Source organism: Rhea americana, unplaced genomic scaffold, assembly GCF_003343005.1.
Source record: "Rhea americana isolate MKP2758 unplaced genomic scaffold, rheAme1 scaffold_133, whole genome shotgun sequence".
NCBI classification, from domain to species: Eukaryota; Metazoa; Chordata; class Aves; order Rheiformes; family Rheidae; genus Rhea; species Rhea americana.
In genome coordinates, this window is record NW_028185406.1 from 1,000,483 (window position 1) to 1,015,364 (window position 14,882).

The window sequence follows — 14,882 nt, forward strand, 5'->3', positions numbered from 1 at the left end:
AATAAATAAATAAATGGCATTTTGGATGAGTGGAAATGAGAATGAATTAAGCAGAGTGTGTTTCTTCACTGAGGTTGATATTTCAAGGAGGTTAACATGTTTAGCCTTCAGGAAATTATTATATAATAATATGAATGTGAAGTACAAAAAAAGAAAAGTATGAAGGCCACCTTAAAAAAAAATTTTAATGTATATGCTTGCTAATTAACGATGGAAAGCTGTTGTTATGTTTTTCCAGAGTCTTAAAGTAACCGCCTTTTGGTTAGTATCTGTAAAATACGTGGTAAAGAGAAAAGGCTACAAATGAGGTACAGGCAATGTGTTTTGGATACAGATTTTCAGAGCCGTTCTTCCACAGCTCCCTGGGCTTTCCGACTTCCAGCTTTCTTGCAGGGGGCTGGGGCAGCTGATATTGCTGCCCAGTGGGTATAATAGATATTGGACAGAACTGCACCATGCAAAATACTTGTTCACTTGTAAGTGAAGAAGCACACAAGTAGTACATAGCTTTGGCCTTTGCTTATCTTGTTGCACTTGAGAGAAGGCTCTCCCCAAGGCTCCGTGATCCTTGTGATATTGCCAGCAGATCCTGGTAAGCTGCAGTAAGCATCTGCTGTAAACTTACTGTTGCGAATGGAAGAAAAGTTTTTCCTTTTCAGTGCCCAGGAAAAAGACAGAGGTGTCTTGTAGGCTATTTATGTATGAGTGGTCCACACTATGGAGAAAGCTTAGAAGCTCCTCCAAGTGGGCTGAAGTGTCAGATCTTCATTCTAGTGGACTTGAGCTCTGTTCAGGCCTAAAAGTTACTTTTCCCAAGTGTTTGTCAATGCAGCTCAGAACTGTATCCTAGAAGACTGTCCATGGGCGCTTTACACCCCATTTTTTGCTATACTTCCTGTAGTTGTGACTAATATTATGTCATAGCACTGAAGAACACAGAAAGTGGCTTTGTCCAATTTTGTTGGAGTTGCTTTTCCCGTGTGAAATCAACACGGGTTGCTGCTCTTCTAAAACCATCAATTAAGATCCAATTGTGGGCTGGTACTGGGCGTTTTCTCCCACAAATCAATGCAGCGATTGCCATCAACCATAAATTAACTGAAAAGCATAAATGTAATGTTATACTTTAAAGATACTTGAGCTATTGTAGAATCAATTTGTCATGCAGTTTTATTTCTATGCGTATTTTAATGAATTGTGGTCGAAATAGCAATAGTAGAACTACTTCAGATTTATTTCCAGTGAAAAGAAAACAATTACAGTCTTGCCTAAAGAATGACAGAGGCCATTGACAGCAAAACAGTCTTTTCATTCATTTTCTGTAGCAGCTGTATTTTTAATAAGCTATAATATTTACTCAAAAAAAGTGAGAAGGGTATAGTTTTATTTATCTATTTACATCCCTTTTCCTAGCACAATACTTGCCAGTATTCCCTTTCTTGCCTTTGGCGAGGGATTCATCTCCACTCTTGGTTTTCTGATAGAAACAGAACAGTCGGAGTTCAAAACTTCCAGATGCACTGTTACTGGCATTCGGATTTTGGTTCATTGTGGGTCTGAGGCTACCAGGATCCAAAGAGTCAATTAATTTCAGGTCTACATTTTTTCATCTTCATTCACTGGGAGATACTGAATTTGTGCTGAACGAAGTATAGCTAGTTTTTGTGAAGCCCTGCAGAAACACTGACTCTTGATTTTGTGTCTGTATGGAGTGAGGGGGGTGACTTTGATGGCCAGGTATAAYCACCAGAGCAGTTTGAGTTCTGCTGTCATTGCCCATTGCAGATGTTGCATAGTTGCTGCTGAGACATCCAGGCTCCAGGTGACTCTTGCAGTGCATGACCGAAGCAAGCAGACATTCAGCTCTTCTAGCATGTGTAATTGTTCATACTTTTGTGTCTGGTCTCCTTCAGTGCTGTAGAGGATAAGAAATAACAGTCTCTCTTAGCTTACATAAAAGAATAAGCAATTTGAACTTAATGTTTTCTGTCAACGTAGAAATCAGTCAGGTCTCATTTAAAGGAGAGCAATGGGGTCAATGCAGCAGCCTGGCAGAAATGCTTGGCAGCTTTTTTGCATACCTATCAGCAGATGTGAGAGATTTAGCAAAAGCTTGACCTGCCTCATCTGGCATATAATGTTGCCCTTTAGCAATTGGTTTTGCTTTCTCTTATTCAGCTGGATTTCTTTAAACATTTAGGAAAGAATTTAAGCAGTGCTACTTGACGTGACATTTTAACTATGCTTGCAATCTGGAGTTGCAAGTGGGAGACCATATGCTAGTTTCCCAGCAAGAGAAAAGTAGTCTGATGTTGGTATGGCAGCTCTTGGCTTTACTGATCTAGGATACTTTTTTGCTGCAGATTTATGTGTTTAAGAGTCTTTACATTCATTCAGTATCACCTCCTATCTATTCTAAGGCAAGGCAGATTATCACTGAAATTTCTAGTCTCGTCAGCAGTAAATTTGGGGACCAAAATAGAATATTAATCCTATGCAGTAGATGGGATATGCTTTTTTCATTCTCAATTGTTTTGTCCTATTTTCTTCTGTGAAGGGTTGTTATCTTTCTTTTCAAGTAGTTGTTCTTCATTTTCTTCTCATTTACTGTAAGGCTGGCAAAGTATCCTTTATTTGGAAAGATACAATGTGTAGTTATATTCTGTATTAAGGAAAAGTCTACATAATTCTGTAAGAATAGTGTACATTGTGATAACTACCTTTTTTCTTTCTTACAAATGAGACCTTCATAAAAAATGATAATCTAACATGAACAAGAGCTAATAAAATTGACATAATTGTTTTAAATTAAAATAATATCATTTAAATGGACTATAATTTAAAACACAGCTATTTCAACATAATAGAATATTTCAAGATGTATTGCAATTAGAATTTTTATTATTTTTTAGTAATCTTGAAAAAGCAACATGATTTATATTTTAGGTTAAGGGCAAACGTACTGAAATATTAAATACAGTAATTCTGATGTTTTACATAAGGTTGAGGGTAGAGAGTGGTTTAATTTGAAATGATCCTCTCAGAAGAAATCTCCTGATAATCTGTTCCCCTAAGAGAAAAGGTCATTTTAGTGTATTGAAGCAGTAATTAACTGAATGCTTTGTTTTGTTGTGTATAGTTCGTTTAACAGTATGCTACTTTGTCTGGGACACAGTCATCTAATAGGCTGAAATGTACGTTTGTGCTAATTTTCATATTCCATGCTTCTTGCCATGTTAACATAATCATGGTGTTACATGAAAACTATACTTCTTGTAAAACACAAACTTATGAAATTTTATTGAGCTACACCTAAAATAAAACTAGGAGCTCCTTTGGATTCTCCCATTAGTGATAACTGTTTTTCACTTTGGTTCAGAATGTGGTTGTTTTTTGCACAAGTAAATAAAAAGGTTTTTTATGCATTTGTTCCACATCAGAACTGTAAGGTTTTTTATTCTAGCCAAGTATACTTTTTTTTTTTCCTTTTTGGATTCCAAAGAGCCCCCTAGATTAAGAATAAAAGTTAGAACGAGAAGTTCAATCTTAATTGCTTAGGAAGGAAATTAAAATTTTAGGGTATTTAACTGTTTTAGAAGCAATGTTCTTTAGTATTGCATTTAGAACTCATCATGCTACTTTTTTTCTTTTAACTTTCTCTCTAGAAAGTATTTAGCAATTGTGTAGCTAAGGCACCAACTTTATTCCCAGAGCATGTGCCAACTCCACAGCTGTCTCTGCCTAATTGCAAAATCTCTTAAAATTAGCCTTTGTGTTTGAATACTGAAATTAAAATTTGACTGCCTTCTCTAACCATGTATTCAGAATGAGAAGTTTTCTTGTTTCAGTGAAATTGTCATCAAATACTTCCTTTTGATTAATTTATTGAGCAAAACAGTATCATACCTTTTTGGAACAAGAACAGTATAAGAAACAACAGCACGCATTTACTCTCTAATTTGCCCTGTTTTTCTCACCAAGTTAAGAAATGAAGGATAATATAGATACATGTGTATTAGTATCCCCAAGCCATAGTTCTAAGTTGCTAAAGACACAGAAGCTAAAATTACTCCACCGGTAATATTACGTACTAGCTTAATAAGGTGAGCTGTATGCCTCATGATATGTACTTGCGATGTTGATTCCTTTGTCCTCTCTTGCTTTAATCGATTACTCTGCTCTTCAGTGAAGTATAAATGCTGACTTATAAAATTGTGGTCCCGTTTACTTAAACAGCTAAGTGCATTACTTTTTTGGGTCCTGTGCATATGATGCACAGCTTGAACTAATAGAAATATGGACAATATAAATACCAGGTAAGTGAATTGGATCATATTGCCTGCATACTTTATAAAATGTATTTTTCATGCTTCATTTGAAGCAAAGTGCTCAAGATAGGGATGCTAAGAGTTAAGGGTTCACAGAGGAGTTAAGAGTTAGATTTCACAGATGTGAAATCTATTTGTGGCTTTTCCCAGTGCTTTTTGTGCATGTAACCTCAGGGATCTTACTCAGCTTTGCTATAAAAAGAGTCATGGCTACATTGCAAGATTACTGTTCAGGAATACTTCAAAGGTTTGAAAATAACTTTGGGATTCGCAGTTGGAGGGGACTATGCAAAGTTGAAGGGTTGACAATACGTTGACAGAAAAGTTACAGATGCATTATATTTTGCAATACTATGACTAAATTATAGAATACTTGCAAGCCAATACTTGCTGGTATCTTTCTTGTGCAACATTGAGGAAAAAGGTGTTTTTCAGAGTAGGTTGCCTAACTCCTCCTCCTTGCCTTTTTTTTATTTTTTTTAATCTCTTCAGATTTAGTTTCCAGTTTAAGGTTTGGGACAGCATTTAAACGAGCTTGGTTCTCATGATCATATAAATAAGCTTAAATCCTGAAGAAAGCAGCGAGTAATCTTGATGTTTACAGTGACAGAAGTATGTAAAGGTAGCCAAAAAATGTATTTTTCCTCTTCAAATGTTTAAATTTGTTTCAGATTCCTCCCCTGAAAATGTTGATATTCACAGAGGAAGCATTAGTTTCATGTGAGTGAGGGGGGGGAATTGCATGAAGTTCAGATTTTGAAATAAAACAATTATAACTTTTGTTTTGATTTAAAATCAGTTTTCTCCAAGAAGCAGAAACAATTTACATTGTAATGAAGTTTTAAAATGTGATACAGAACCATATTTTTATGTTTCTCTGCGTAAAAACTGCTCATCAAAGCTATCTCAAGTGTTTGCACATAAATTTTAATTAGCTCAACTAACAAGTCTTTGATAAATGACTATGTATGGAAGAATTTTTTATGGGGCCACGCTAAATCAGTTTCCAGATACTTGAATGCTGTGCATTTCCTGGGATGCTGAAGTCTATGCTTTTCAGAAAGAAAAAATAATACAGTCATTCTCCATGTTTAGTTTAACTAATTTGTTTTCAGTTTACAACTTCAACTATTAATTAAAAGACAAATAAAAAAATTTGCCACAGGAGGGTCGCTAAGAAATGATGTGCCCACTTTGTTCAAAACGGCTCGTCTTGAGATAAGAGGAAGAAGTATAAGAAGTTTATAATGAGGAAACATAAATTATTCCTTCCCAGTTAACTCAAAAGTAATTTGTCAAAGCCAAGGTTTCAGAAAGGGAAGGTATTGGCAACTGTAATCTTTGGCACAGAGGAAGTAAGAGGAAATTTTACTATTGAGAAGGTAACTGTAAGGGTCTGGAAACATGAACCTGAATTGTGACAAAGGCTCATCATCTTTAATTTTACCTGATTTCACAGAGCCAAAGAGTGCATCTTTGGTGAGGGACAGTGAGTAATTCTTGATACAAAGCTAAGCTTACTCTTACTGCTGTACTTGGTATAAATTATAACAAGAAACGCTGAACTACGCAGTGCCAAAAAAGTAAGTCATCTTTTACTCAGCAACAGGATTAATATTTGAAGCAAATACAGCTTTTAAGTTTTTGATGGATTATTTAGCAGTGTATGCTGCCTGCTGCTAATATTTGTGGAAATACTACAGCTCATACATCATAGGCGTAAATTGCTACACTCAGTACTAATGCAAGGCGAAAATATTTGTGTGGCAATCACTCGTTTTTAGCATGAGAAGTTCTCGTCCTCTCGGTTCAGCCAGTACCGCCGAGGGTTAAATGTTGTGGCTTTGTCATATGAGCACAAATGATGGGGCTATGAGGGCACATGGAGCAGCCACTGGCCTTGGACAGGAGCATTTCCCAGGCAACAAAGCCAGTTCAAAAAGGTACCTCTGRATGCGATGCTTGCCTGCAGGCTGTCAGCAGTGCCGGCTGGAGCAGGGACAAAGGGATGCTGCTCTGAGCCCTGCGCGGAGAAGAGGTGATGGCAAGCAGTGGTGCCATTGCTGGGAAAACAGTGATGGCAGCTAGACATTCCCAGTATGGGCCAGCARTGCTCTTCCAACAGTCAAGTATGTTGTTTCTCTCTCTTGTTTGTCTTTATCTCATAAACCATTGAGTCCACGGAAAAGGTGCCCTTGGTGCCATTTCTGAGGCACAGCAGACCACCTCACCACTCTTTACTGTTTGGGTCTCACTGAGAGCAATGAGGTGGGCTGTGTGGTTGGAGGGAAGGACGTGYCCTGCAGTGTCACCGGGTCCCTAGTGGGGAACCAGATAGGGCCCCAGCCACAGCGCTCGGGTCCTGCAAGGAGCCGTATTTCACTCTTGCTCTATTGAATGCACTATACTGTGGTATCCTGAATGCTWGTCAAAGAGCTTCTTAATGTGCATGTATGACTTTGGTTCCCAAAGAGCTAATTCCTTGCTACCACTGGCATCAGTTATTTGATGGACAATTACTATCATTTTTGCACATTATTTGCACATGCAGAAAAGCTCTGCTRCTATTTCTGTGAGAGAGATACCTGGAAGTAGGTATACTAAACTAGGAAATTTCAGACTGAATCTGTGAGCCTTTCTCATCTTGTAAAAATTACAGTGCAAACGATAATAAACTGGACCAATAGCAAAACTAGAATTTCAAGAGAAGCATAGAAGGTACTTACCGTGTATGTTGAGGTCAGCCCACAGTCAGCGTTAACTAAGTAATTTTAAAAGAAAGGCTGAATTGCTGAGACCTTTGTGTTTTTGAAATGACATTTCTTGTCTGCAAAATCTCTCTTGTCTATACCTATCTCTAACATCATCAGTCACTATTCATTTTTAATGGACATGCAGCAGCCCTTTCAAAGCTGTGCAAAGTTTGCTTTGTGTAAAGACTGTGACTTAATAAAAGGATGGCAGGAATTGCCATCCGTGGATTTTATTTTAAAATAAATCAGAACAGTCACTCCTACTAAATGTGGTATATAACTGATCATGCAGTAGTACACAATTAATTGTAACTAACGTGTTACACAAATATTTTTATTTTGTGTTTTCTCAAAGTAACAAGTTGATATTCTTTCATTCTGTCTAACTGATAGATGCAGTACTATAACATTTGTAGTACACCCTTGATGATTGAATACATGGATCTGTTCCTCTTAGACTGAATGTCTGCACCCTAAAATCAGTTCTTAGCATTTATACATACTATATTTGAACCTGGAATACATGTGTAAAAATATACCTACTGTTTTAGATAGTTAAGCAAATATGGATACACATTAACTAACGATGACAAGTTAATGTAAAATGCATTTAGTAAAGAACAGCGCTCCCGGAGAGACTGAAATATCTATTATTCATCAAGACAGGCTCTGAAAAGCTGAATTTTCGCAGCCAGAATCTTAGAGGTGATGAGTGCATAGGGGATTTTCAGTGCTAATGCACTGATACTTCTTTATACCTTTTGACCCTTAGGAGTTTGCCTTCCACAAAGATCAAATTCGTGTCATAAATTTAGAAGCCTGTAGTCTGCAAATGCAGTGTGTAGGATGAAAGCAAATCAGGGATATACTGATGTTTAATGTTATGTAGCTTTGCAAATGGCATATAGCACGTGAGGCAAGATAAAATTGTTTTTTCTGTTTGGAACATTATTTGTAAAGGGTTATATATTTACATGTGTAATTGGCTGAATTCCAAATTGCAGACAGAATTTGCTTTCTCTTCACTTAATTTATGCAGTTTGGTTTTTCCCTCAGGTTTTCATGTGTTGCAGGGTATAGGCAGAGACTATGACAGCTCACAGTGAAAACAGATCAAGACTGTTTTAACTTTTTTTTCCCTGTACATATTCACTGGGGATGAGATTTACTCCTATTCATGAGACAAAGCTATAGCACTAATTTTATATATATAAATATACATATATATGTGTGTGTGTGTCTATATATATATTTGAGGCATATAAATATGCCTCAAACCATGAATTATAAACCATGTATGAGGCCTCTTGCAAGAGGGAATTTCATCTGGAGTGGTTGTATATGAATAGGTGTATGAAGAGAGTTTCTTTTTTCTGTGCAACCTGCAAGTGGTCTKTCTTAATAAGGAAATCTCAATTTTGGGGGATCATAGATCTGTAGAGCTAAAAAACAATAAGAAAAAAATGGAGCATCTTCTGTTGACTTCTGCTGTTAAATGTTTCCTGTAAAGGCAGTTACTCAGTTGCTTCTTGGACAGTAATCCATTCGGTCTTTGTCCACATACCCTGGCAGTAGTGCAGTGATAAGACAGGTGTGGACTCAATGACCTTAATACAAAAAAATTTCTGCTGCTCTGGTTTGGAAGTGAAGAAACTTCAACCTTGTGGGACTGCTATCATATTAGAGCTTATTTCAGTACAACTGTTGCAGGGCAAAATCCTTCAGTCGATACAGATAAACTAGTTAAAAGCATAGGGAGACCTTGTGCTAGAAGACTTAATAGCATGAATCTGTATTAAATCAAAAATTTACTTTCATTTTTCCTGGAGGAGGAGTTAAAGCAGTCAGTAATTCATATTTCCCGTTTCCAGGAAAGTGTCCCTCGTTCACCTTTGCAAATATTGAGAGATGTCTAAGTAGGCTTGTGTAGCTGGACGTGGGGGCAATACCGTTTTCACGCTAAACGTAGTTCCTTCGGCTCTCCTGTGACTAGAGGTGTGCTCTGAGCAAGCTGAGACGGGTCCGTGCCGGGCGATGATCTCCCGCTGGTACTTTGACGTGACCGAAGGCAAGTGCGCGCCCTTCTTTTACGGCGGCTGCGGCGGCAACCGGAACAACTTTGACTCGGAGGAGTACTGCMTGGCGGTCTGTGGCAGCGTCAGTAAGTGGAGCTCGCCGGCCTCGCGCAGCCTTTCCCGCGCGCCGCTGGCTCTGCTGCTTGGGAGCGGGCTGTGCTGCCACTAACCACCTTCCCGGCGAGCTGCTCTGTTCGCCCACCTTCTATCGAACGTGTCTCTCTAATCCGGCATGATAGCGATAACTATAACTCTTTAGTGTCTCTCTAATCCGGCATGATAGCGATAACTTCTTTATGCTGTAGACTGGGTTTTGCAAAGGGGTAACAGAAGGCAAGCTTAACATTTCCGTAGATAAGGCTTTCACACTTACTTTGTCTTAAAATCTTCTGTAAAGTGCACTGACGTTCTGTGTGTCTCTGTTTGTCTTTGTGCATGTACAATGCATGTACAGAAAGAAAGAAGCCTCAGGTAAGTTTAAAAATAGCGCATAGTTTGCAAAKTGTATTTTTACATATTATTTCTTAATTTTTTAACCAAGAAAATACAGTCTCATAAGAATATCAAAATATTTATTTCCAGCCTTGGAATTAGTTTTTTTTTGTTTTTCTGTTTATTTTTAAGTTCTGTTTGAATACTTTGTATGCATTTGCAAGGAAGATGGGAGAATCGCGGTTTGACTTCTAGGTTTCCCTGAGGACCACGATGCACATGAATGTGAATTATCTCCCACCTCTTTATTTAACATACCATATATTTAATGATGGCTTTCTGTGAAGAAAGAGTATTTGCGTTGTGAGTTTGGTTTGCAAGACAYTATTTTCCCCATCACAGAATCGTGAAGCTGATACAGATTTGTCAGCTGTGTTTTGATTTGTGAGCCTCTGATATTGTCCCTGTCTGCTGATGTTCTTGGGAGAGTTACAGCTGCCATTTACAACTGAAACATTAGAGAATGATTATATATTTCATTGCCCTACCCATTCACAAAGATGGACAGGAGGGAGCAGAATAGAAGCAATGCATTAGGACTGTTTTTATTAAAAAAAAAAATCCAAATTGTGTCTAGGAATGTTTGGAATAAGTAGCAAGCTTAAAAATTTATTTGAATATTTGCAAAGCCATAGTATGTGTGTCATGAGGTAAAGAGTTGACCTGCATTTTATTGGAGAGGGAGCAAGAGCACTGATGGAGGTAGGATTGCTACTCTGGTCCTCCAACTGCATTTCATCTCCATGTTTTTTGGAGCCGTTCATGGCAAGGCTCCCTGGAGGGATGTGGAAAGACGACCACAAGAAGAGCAAGGAAGATGCCGTATGGGCAGTGATCAGCTCCTGTAACAAGAGGAAAGATGCAGTGAGGAGAGAGAAGAAATATATTGTAAATATAATAGTAATATGCTTGCTAAAAAAGTAAAATCTTAAACTAGTAAGTTCCTAAGTCAGCTTTCAGAGATGCATGACAACTCTGTCTCTTACTGTGTGCTCTATGACAGGCAAGAAAAAAAAAAGTGACTTTGTAACCCTAATTGAGAGTTAATTTAGGCAACAATAGAAGAGGAGGATTTTAAAGAAGAAAGATTCATACATTGAAAAATGCAGGCTCTGTAATGTTGAGGGACAATTGATGTGTAGGCATGGAATGGAGGAAAGAAAAGTAAAGCTAAAGTGAGAAGAACTGGGTCATGGAGGTTAGAGGCAAATAAAAAATCTACAATGAGAGAGAGGGCCCTAGAAAAGCCATTTGGCAGCTTGTGCATTTAGTTTCAGGCAGCTGAGATGAGGCCATGTTTTTTTTTTTTTTTTCTTTACTGTTACAAACAACAGAGAATTTGTAGTGGTTTATTAGTGGTTTATTACCTTTGTCACTTTTGCATAGATCGTCGTGCTTAAATGGTGATCGGAGCAAAGATGAGATGATGGCCATCAAAATTACTAAGAGAAAATAGCTGAGACACTGAACCTTTCACTGCTTTGCTAGTGGAAATAGTTCTAATTAGCAAAGGAAGAATGACTGGAGTGAGCAGGATTTACCTGCACAGAATTTGGGATACTTCTGGGGTCGGCTTGGCCTGTAAGAGGCAAATGGAAATAACCCTCCATTTATCTGATTTGTCTGATGTTACACCTGCAGCAACAGTATCAGAGTTCCTCAGCCCCAAGTTTTTTTTTTTGTTGTTGTTGTTTTTTTAAAGCAGCTTCATTCATGTACTGTATTTTTGATGTTCAGCAAGGTATGATTGGATGAAAAATAGTTATTGGCCTTCTGTGTTGTGCATTTTAATTTTAGGAATTACTATTGCCTTTGTCAGCTTCACTGCAAATTCTGAACTGTCTTTGTGAAGGCTGTACAGCACTATAAATAGACTTGTACTGTATTTTGACTCTTGCAAGATTGAAGCAGTTTTGTTAGACTTTCAGTTTTTACAGATTTGTTTTGGCTTCTGGCCTTCAAGCTGAGCCATATGGATACATTTTTGTGCCCAAATTCTGTTGTAGGGCTCTGTGCAGACGCAGAGATCACGCTATGTAGTGTATCTTGTAAACAGAGCTGTAGTTACTCACCCAGCACTTCAAATCTGAGACTTTTGTTGCTGGCTTGTGTAATACTGTGAAGTTATTACATAAAGGGAGAGATGTTGCTGACTAAAAGAACAGTCATGACACACAGACTTCACGTGAACTAAATAGTAAAACTTAGAGGGATGAGATTCTGATTTGTCGCATTGATAATACGATAATGTTGCCTTCCATATGCAGTTTGTAGGTGTAAACGTGACACTGGTTGCAACAGTAAGCAACAGGATTTACACTGTGACAAAAGTCAAAAGGACTCTGTTCAGATCCCTTCCCAGCAATCTAGTGATATTGCTGCTACTTGAGATAGCCTTGGCCATGATCTTAAAAAGAATACTATGAATTGAATGAAAGTTGGCCAGTTAGGTTGGCTGCTTTCTTCCAGCTTGTCTTTCAGCAGCAAAGTTGTACAGCTTGTGCTCATACTATTTGGAAGGATAAATAATCCTCCCTTCTAAGACTGACAGTTCTTTCACAGAATGTGGAATCAGAAGTGAAAAAAGAAACAACTTCTAAATTTAATCAAGCTGTACTGCAAATCCGTTGGGAAATTCAGATGAGCCCAGGAGATTTCCCTCTCTCTCTCCCGTGGAGATTTAATTCTTTCTTAAGTTCAGTGAAAATAAAACAATGCCAAGAGCACACCATTTTTTGTTCTTCTCATATGTATCTTGCTTTACTTTGGGAATTCTGTTGCTGGTCTGAATTGTTCTGTGTTTAAGAAAAATATCTTAACTAACTAAGGTGAAAAAACAGAAAGAAAGCAAGCCCTTTAAAGTAATTCTGTAACTATGTGCTAACTAAATCCAGATATTGATATTTTTGAGTGTGTTCCTATTCTTTCCCTCCTTGTGAAAATGTGAGAGTTTCATAATATGTCAATATTGTTTGTGTTCATGTCGTATTTGGAACACAGGAAAAGTAAAAATGGCTTCCATTAAATGGATTTATTTCAGCTTTTTCATCCATTCATAGGAACTTGTTCCAAGCAATTTTTTTTGCAAATTCCAGTAAACTTTAAAATCATACCACACAACAGAGGTTATGACATGGATTTAATATGAATATTTGAGCTGCACAATTTCATTGACACATCTAGGAGCATGGAAAGATAGGTGGTCTTGTCTTTTTTGATTTAGAACTTATGTGTTTTCCTCAGCAGTTTCTCAAACAGTATTTGAGTCTATAGGGTACACTTTCCAAGCTACTTCAGTTATCTTTTTGTTCCCGTATTTTTCATGTTGCATCAAAGTGTTATGTACCATGATCTACACCTCTCTCTTATTTCTGTTCCTAAAATACTTTATTTTTCTTCAAGTTTCATCTGTTGTTTCACTCTCTGTGTACTGTTTCTCATCACTCTTCATAATATTGCTGAATATAAATGGCAATCAAAATTATTGGAAATGCTGAATATGATACATTTCAGCACTTAAGTGAGATCTTATCTTTGAAACAGTTCCAATATTGCTAAAATTGATTGATGGACTTTACCCAGTTAGASTGAATCTTGGGTCAACCCTCTTTTCCCTCCCCCCTACTCTCAATCTCACGAAAAAAGAGGGGGAAAAAAAGTGGAAAAGACCTTCCATCTAGGAATTCTTCACCCACCCCTCCTTCTTCCTATCATTTTTCTTGTATTTCTTTTTCATCTCCCCCGAAACTTAACCTTTCTTTCAGTTCTTGCATGTTCCCCTTGCTATCTATGTTTATTCATTTACTTCATTCTTCATTTCTTTTCTCTCCAATAGTTACATTACTGCTGTTCCCTGGTGTCCTACAAAGCTCCAGTGAGCATCTCTGAGGCAGTAGACAGTGTGCAGAAAGCACACTGAGTGGTTTGTGGATGTGGTTTTGTTTGTTCAGCTCCACAGCTGGTAGATTGGAATATATAGTTCTCTCCTGGAGTCAGGAGAGTGAAATGCACACGAGGGAGAGCTGGCTTGAGTGCACAGGGATCCTTGGAAGGAGTTTTGAGCAGGTTGGGAAGCAGGGCTGCACAGTGGAGACAGGTGCACGGTCAAGAGAACAGCATACAAAACCAGAGAGGACTTTGGAAATATTTGCAGGAAGGTTGGAGGGAAGCTAAGAGCACATGTCTTTCCTTTGCCTAATTACATCTTGTTTTGTAGGATAAACTTGTTGGATTTTACATGATGTGGTATATATTGTGGTATAGTGGGTACTGGYTAGATTTCTCTTGAGAAGCAGACAAGGGATAGCAAGGTGGAATGTGAGGTTATTTTTCCTGTAGATGTTGAAATTGGACTGAACCAAAACCTAAGGATGTTCTATTATGATGAATATTATTCTGTCTGTGGAAAAAGCTCATATTTTATTCTGCTTCCGTATTGAAGTCTCTTAGCCTTGATCTGAATGGGTAGTTATGTCCTGTCATAGGAAGCTATTGTTGTCAAATTTTGTGTAACACATTTCATCACTGAACTACACTGGAATTGATATATAATTACCCTAAAGGGGAAGGCTTTTAATATCTTGTTACCATTTCCCTTAGCTTGCCAGACCCCATGCCATCTTTCTATTGATTTTTAATAAGGACGTTCAATACTGTACACGGTTTCTGTTCACTGTAAGAACTCAAACATCTACTGTGACTGTCCATAATGGGTTCTTGGAAACCATTAGGATCTATCAGATGGGTAATTCAGATTTAATGACTTCAAAACAGCTACGTATTGACAAGAGTAAGCAGAAGATGATTTAAGTGCCCTTATCAAAGGAACTATTTCTGTCTTATTGTCAAACGAAAGAGTAATATACTGTAAAAAACTTTTCACTTTTCTCTAGTGTCCTAGTGTCCTTGCTTGTTAAGCATCTTTAAAGCTACAAAAACCACATAATTTTTCAGTAAATACTGTTTTGAAATGATGTTTATATTTTAACTTGCAGACACAAGGAGCTTCAAAGTTTGGAAAATTCTTTCTCTTAAATGGATTAAATTTAACTACTGTTGCATTCTTTCCAGCTCTCTTACTAGTTCCTGTGATATGATAAATTTAGAACATTATGAAATCCTTGCTGCAATATTTTAATTTGTTCTTCATCTTAAGCTGTAGTAAACCAGACTCTGGTGGCACAGTCAATTTCTGAAGACTTTGACATATCATCGAAATATCCTTTTTTTTTTTG

General features: G+C 37.6%; 1 protein-coding gene across 1 annotated transcript in view; it reads left to right on the forward strand.

Annotated features, from left to right (window-relative positions):
- APP (amyloid beta precursor protein) overlaps positions 1-14,882 on the forward strand; it is a 180,423-nt gene that overhangs the window by 82,202 nt on the left and 83,339 nt on the right. The window contains exon 6 of the mRNA XM_085297964.1: positions 9,075-9,242. Coding sequence (XP_085154090.1) covers positions 9,075-9,242 — 168 coding nt within the window. The remainder of the gene's footprint in view (positions 1-9,074; positions 9,243-14,882) is intronic.